Source organism: Podarcis tiliguerta (assembly GCF_965153285.1).
Source record: "Podarcis tiliguerta genome assembly, chromosome: 9".
Classification (NCBI taxonomy): domain Eukaryota; kingdom Metazoa; phylum Chordata; class Lepidosauria; order Squamata; family Lacertidae; genus Podarcis; species Podarcis tiliguerta.
The window spans coordinates 71,219,010-71,225,249 of NC_139542.1; the positions used below are offsets into that span (position 1 = coordinate 71,219,010).

The 6,240-nt window shown below is 45.8% G+C and overlaps 1 protein-coding gene across 2 annotated transcripts; it reads left to right on the forward strand.

Annotated features, from left to right (window-relative positions):
* Nucleotides 1-8: 8 nt before the first annotated feature.
* On the forward strand, nucleotides 9-4,662 carry RHNO1 (RAD9-HUS1-RAD1 interacting nuclear orphan 1). 2 transcript variants are annotated; one of them, XM_083399169.1, is made up of 3 exons: nucleotides 9-78; nucleotides 1,584-1,848; nucleotides 3,039-4,662. In XM_083399169.1, exons 2-3 carry the CDS (start codon nucleotides 1,684-1,686, stop codon nucleotides 3,714-3,716), a joined length of 843 nt encoding a protein of 280 aa, XP_083255295.1. In that variant the 5' UTR covers nucleotides 9-78; nucleotides 1,584-1,683; the 3' UTR covers nucleotides 3,717-4,662. The 2 variants fall into 2 exon arrangements, with proteins under 2 accessions (XP_083255295.1, XP_083255296.1); XM_083399170.1 differs by lacking the exon at nucleotides 9-78 and adding an exon at nucleotides 403-439.
* The last annotated feature ends 1,578 nt before the right edge of the window (nucleotides 4,663-6,240 follow it).

Consider the following 6,240-nt stretch of genomic DNA (forward strand, 5'->3'; position numbering starts at 1 on the left):
GGGGCCTGGGCGGGCTGTGGGCGGAGTCAGGGCCGCGCTCCGGAGCGGGGGCTTCGGCGGGATCCCTCCGAGATCGCGGTGCGTCTGGCGGCGCGGCGCCCAAGCCGGCGGGGGGGGGGGGACCCTCGGGGAGGGGGCCGCGGCAGGAGCCCCTAAGGAGGCTGCGGGCCACATGATCAGCCGAAACAAGGAGGGAGAGATCATCAGGGGGGTTGGGCTGGGTGTCCATCACAGCGGCGTAGTGTGGGTTGTCAGCACCCGGGGCAAGGCAAGTAATTTGCGCCCCCTAACCCGTGGATTTGCGCCCCCTAACCCCCAGATGTTGCGCCTGGTGCGGCCGGCCCCCCCTGCACCCCCAACGCTACGCCACTGGTCCATCAATATGCAGATGATACCCAGGTCTACCTCTCTTTCAAATCAGAACCAGTGAAGGTCCTGTGTGAGTGCCTGGAGGTGGCTAACAGATTGAGGTTGAATCCTGACAAGACAGAAGTACTGTTTTTGGGGGACAGGGGGCGGGCTGGTGTGGAGGACTCCCTGGTCCTGAATGGGGTAACTGTGCCCCCGAAGGACCAGGTGCGCAGCCTGGAAGTCATTTTGGACTCACAGCTGTCCATGGAGGCGCAGGTCAATTCTGTGTCCAGGGCAGCTGTCTACCAGCTCCATTTGGTATGCAGGATGAGACCCTCCCTGCCCACTGACTGTCTCGCCAGAGTGGTGCATGCTCTGGTTATCTCTCGCTTGGACTACTGCCATGCGCTCCTTTGAAGGTGACCCAGAAACTACAACTAATCCAGAATACAGCAGCTAGACTGGGGACTGGGGGCGGCCTCCCAGTACGTTTCCGAGCACAATTCAAAGTGTTGGTGCTGACCTTTAAAGCCCTAAACGGCCTCGGCCCAGTATACCTGAAGAAGCGCCTCCACCCCCATCATTCAGACCAGACGCTGAGGTCCAGCTCCAAGGGCCTTCTGGCGGTTCCCTCACTGCAAGAAGCCAAGTTACAGGGAACCAGGCAGAGGGCCTTTTCGGTAGTGGCACCCGCCCTGTGGAACACCCTCCCACCAGTTGTCAAAGAGAAAAATAACTACCCAACTTTTAGAAGACATCTAAAGGCAGCCCTGTTTAGGGAAGCTTTTAATGTTTAATAGGTTATTGTATTTTAGTGTTTTGTTGGAAGCCGCCCAGAGTGGCTGATGGGTGGGGTATAAATAAATTATTATTATTATTATTATCATCATCATCATCATCATCATCATCAGGGCTGCCAGGGAGCCAAGGGGGGCAGATGGGTTGGAGAGGGCCCCCCCTCAGTTTCTTAAAAGAAAGTTAAGAACCGGGAGCATAGCTGTCAACTTTCCCCTTTTTTTAAGGGAAATTCCCTTATTCCGAATAGGATTCCTCGCAAGAAAAGGGAAAAGTTGACAGCTATGATCAGGAGCGTCAGAAGGCACCCAAGGGAGCGGGGTCCACCGTATTAAAAATAAATTCATTTTTGTGGAGATCGTTGTGGTTGAGCTAGAACACAAGATGATCTCAAGCAAACAATTGATGGCAGAAGTGCACTGTTTTTCTCTCTGCAGGTCTAGAAGCAGATTGTCCTGCTCTGAGGAGTGCCATTCGGTTTTTCCCCGCTGACATCGGGGGACACCATGAAGCTGAACATTTTATTCGAAGCTGTTGATGCCTCCAAAGAGGAGGCGTGTAAGCAAAGGATGGAAAGGAGAGCTCTTGTTCACTGAGGCCCCGAAAGAGGGGCTTGTGTACCCCTATGGGACTCCACTTCATCCAGGGGGCAGTCCAAGATGTGTACCCACCAAACCAGTAAATCAGATTGGGAGTACTTGGGTATGGTCTTCTTGTCTTTTCCTTTATATTGTGGGGATGTACTGTTAATGCACAATTGCAGCGCTTGCTTGGTGTCCTCACTGTTTTCTGTGCTCTGTGTTCAAAAGCTCACTATCCTGCCCCTTGCCTTGCAAAATAAGACCACAAGTTATTATTATCATTTTTTTAAAGCTTGCCTGCCCATATTTCCTTGGAAAACCCAGCTCTTGTCAATTATTCTTATCTCTCTTTACCTGTACAACTACCGCTTTAGATTATTTTGGCCTACAAAATAGTTTAAAACTGTTTCATACCCCCCAAATTCTCTTTCAGCCCTGGAGGCAGTTATTTCAGTGGAATTCTGTCCGTAAAACATTTCAAACTTGACTCTGTTTCAACATTTGGATCAGAAGTGGGTTCTTGGCCACTAAGCAGATGCCATAAAAAACGTTTGAGTATTTTTTGGTGCTGTGGGACACTGATTTTGTAACTGTCTGTCTGGAAATAACTGTCTGGAAATTGCCAACAGATGACAAGGTAGAGCTCGGCTTGCAGCTATGAAACCATTATGGTGCTTATTTTGCTCATAATTCTGGCAGTTTGGTGCCTTACTTCTCTTCATGAGAGGGAAATAATAAATAAAATAATAAGGTAACAATTACATTCACATTTACTTGGATGTAGCCTCTTGAACCCAGTGAATCTTACTTTTGAGAAAATATTCATAGGATTACTGTAAATCACATGCATGAGATTTGGTTTTTTTTAAAAAAAATCTGGATATTTAGAAAATGAATATAAATACAATATATTGTTTGCACAACCCTTTCTAGCAATTTCCAAAGAGGGATTGGATATCAATGAGAAAATGGTATCAGTAATCGGATCTGATAAACCAATCCCTACTTCTGCCCATTTATTAATGGCTCCACTTTTGTACTTCCATTTTGTGACTGCGTAATTAATAGTCCTCTTACATGGGCCCTGGGGGTGGAAAGTTTGGGAACCCTTGATTTAGAATATGCATAGCAAAGGGATAAATGAAGCATTTATCCATCATTTGCTAATTTCTTACACTGCCTTCAACTGTAATATGGGGATAATACAGACTTACGTTTCAGAACTATTGCAAATATTACTAAGCGTGTACATTAAGGTATTTGAAATAGGGATGCTTGTGTTAGCTTATTATTATTGCTTATTTTTCTCAGATAATTCCACAGTTTGAGAGTGCCAGATCACTGGGTCTCCAGAGGTGGTGCCACGGTTCCCCAAACGTGAAAATAAAGGATACCAACCATGCCATCCCTGTGGTGGCAGGAAGGCGTTGGAGGCCCGCAGCCTACAGGTTTTCTCCACTAATGTTTGAGAATGCAAAAAAAGAATCCTGTGCTGTGGGGACTTCAAAACACCCTTTGGACTTTGGTGGACAAGCAGGAAACTTTGAGACACGCTGTAACCAGCCAAGACCTCTTCCTACTTCAGCTTCCAGCAGGCCTACAAGCAATTCTAGGGCTGGGATGGAAAATCCTTGTCCCTGCCCCATATCTCCTTATGCTGACCCAGTTGCATTCAGCCCCCCAGAGAGATGCACTCCAGAACAGCCCTCCATTGAGGCCCATAATTATTGTCTGCCCCAGATGGATAGCTTTACTCCCGGCCCATTTAGTAATCATGTCGGTGAGGATATTTCTGATGACTTTGAGGCTACATCTGTGTTGGTCGAGGACACTCCTGAGGACGAATATGGAGTTAAGGTGACATGGCGGAGTCGATCTCTCTTAATGAAATACCTCAGAGAAAAGGGAATGCTGAGCACCAGCGACGTCTTAGTGAAGACACAAATGAGTGCAGTGCTTACTGAGGCCAAAGATAACCAATGGTTTTGAAAGAGCAATCTCTGTCTGTGGTGTGTTCATCCAGTCCAAACAGATTTTGCAGGTTTTTATAGTTTGAAAAATGCAAACGTGTTTGCCTAGAAGTGACAGCTGGATACCAAAAGCAGCAATGCCTCTGTCAAAAACTGCTTTCAGTACTTCTAAACCTGGAGTGGAAAAATAGATTGAACAAAAGGTTTTTGTGTATGATAAACTGTCTAAATAATTTTAGAAGGTGGTATACTTGCAAGATAACGCACAGGAGCATTTTATAAATCAAGCAAAGCAAAAAGGTCTGGTGTTTCTGGAAAGACATTCCTTATTGTACCTCCCCTAGTTTAAATGAATACAGTACCGAGTTATTTCTGTATTCAGTGACTTCACTACTGATTTCTGCCATGACTTCAGTATGGAGACAGACAGCAGTGTTGTACAGTTTTTACTGCCTCTATTATGCTTCATAGGAATTAATTGTCCCAGGAAATTACCCTGATTTACTTAGAGCAGTGCTGGAAGGAATTACTTGTTCATGCTTTTGTACCTTTGCCGCTCTTGGAAAGAGGGAGAATGCCTATTTATATTTTTCATTAGACCAGTCGACACAGGCATGTTTTGGGTTGTCTCATTCTTTGTATATATTCACGGAGGATGCTTAATGCAGATTTTCTATATAAAAGCTATTTTATGATTAATTGCTTCATCCTTCAGCAAAATTAGTCTGTGGGACAGTATGGCGTAAAACAACATAGCTTTTGGTTCTGGAGGGCATGAGTTTGCACAGCTGGGGGAGCCCAAGCACCTTTTATTTATTCAGTTGGGGGGGCGGGCAAAGAGTCAACATGAACTTAAAACATGGAACCCCATCCCACATATTTACCACTCCCTATAACATCATACAAAGCTTAGTGATTATTTTGTGTTTTTAAAAAAATACCCTAATAAAAGCATTGTCCTGTCAGTGTGGTTATTAAAAAATGCAGTGACAAACATTTTATTAATAAAGCAGTTTGCTTTACAACTTAATTTTTGTGGCCCTTTAAATCACAAAATCCTAAATTATTTCCTCAGGCCAAGTGTTTGGCATGCTGCTTTATGGTGGTGAGTCATCGATAACTTACATCCACCAGAAGCAACAGCTCAGTGCCTTCCACATGCACTGAATCAGAAAGCACCTTAGAGACCAACTAAGTTTTTCATTGGTATGAGCTTTCGTATCTGAAGAAGTGTGCATGCACACGAAAGCTCATACCAATAACAAACTTAGTTGGTCTCTAAGGTGCGGGTGCTAGGGCTTGCCGATCAGAAGGTCGGCGGTTCAAATCCCCGCGACGGGGTGAGCTCCCGTTGCTTGGTCCCTGCTCCTGCCAACCTAGCAGTTCAAAAGCACGTCAGAATGCAAGTAGATCAATAGGTACAGCTCTGGCGGGAAGGTAAACGGAGTTTCCGTGTGCTGCTCTGGTTCGCCAGAAGCGGCTTAGTCATGCTGGCCACATGACCCGGAAGCTGTACGCAGGCTCCCTCGGCCAATAAAGCGATATGAGGGCCGCAGGAGTGGGTCAAGTTCGGGGAAGGACTCCGTGAGGAGGGGGGTGCCTTCTGGGCCAGGAAGCCTATTCTGGGCTGCAAAGGGACTCGTCCCAGGGCAGGAGCATCTGTGTGTGAGGAGTGTGTCAATTAATTGGTGTGTGCTCACTATGAGACTTCTGTTGAAGAGGGGCATCACCAGGAGAAGATTCAATGGTCATCATGTGGAAAGAATGCATGGGAGATGACAGACATCCTGGTTCAAGCTCAAAGGGGAGTGTTATAAGAAAATTGTATTAATAAAGGTCAATCCCTTCCTTTTTTATGTCTCCCCATTGTGCTGAACTATATCCTGTATTAAACTATAAAATGTTGATCTTTTCCAAACTTGAATAATGTTTGTTCTGATGTACTTTGTACCGACTTGTTCTATATATATACAGTATACACACACACTGGTACCTCGAGTTACAGACGTTTCAAGTTACACACGCTTCAGGTTACAGACTCCGCTAACCCAGAAATAGTACCTCGGATTAAGAACTTTGCTTCAGGATGAGAACAGAAATTGTGCTACGGCAGCAGCGAGAGGCCCCATTAGCTAAAGTGGTGCTTCAGGTTAAGAACAGTTTCAGGTTAAGAACAGACCTCCAGAACAAATTAAGTATGTAACCCGAGGTACCACTGTACTGACACCAGTGTCTGTTGACCCTGAGCTGTGGATTCCAGATTTTTGCAGCAATGGGTAACTTAGAAGCATTTTAAATAAGCACATACTGCCTGAATCAGTCTTAAAAGTGTCACAGAGGGCTATTGGGAGAGTGCCGAGAAATTATTCCCCTCCAACTTATTCACCACTACGTCTTTCCAGAATGTGGAATAAGGTCTAGGGATATTCGGCATCCTAGGACCTCTTGGCTTATCGAGAAGGAAAATGCCATCAGACCCACCCGGGAAGAATGGCAGATGAAGCTAATGGACTACATGGAAATGGCGGAAATGACTGGCAGAA

Bases quoted from the DNA above. Each gene is read 5' to 3' on its own strand.
- RHNO1 (XM_083399169.1), top strand. From the start codon at position 1,684: ATGCCTCCAAAGAGGAGGCGTGTAAGCAAAGGATGGAAAGGAGAGCTC. The intron at 1,849-3,038 runs GTATGGTCTTCT...TATTTTTCTCAG, and splicing joins ATCAGATTGGGAGTACTTGG to ATAATTCCACAGTTTGAGAG.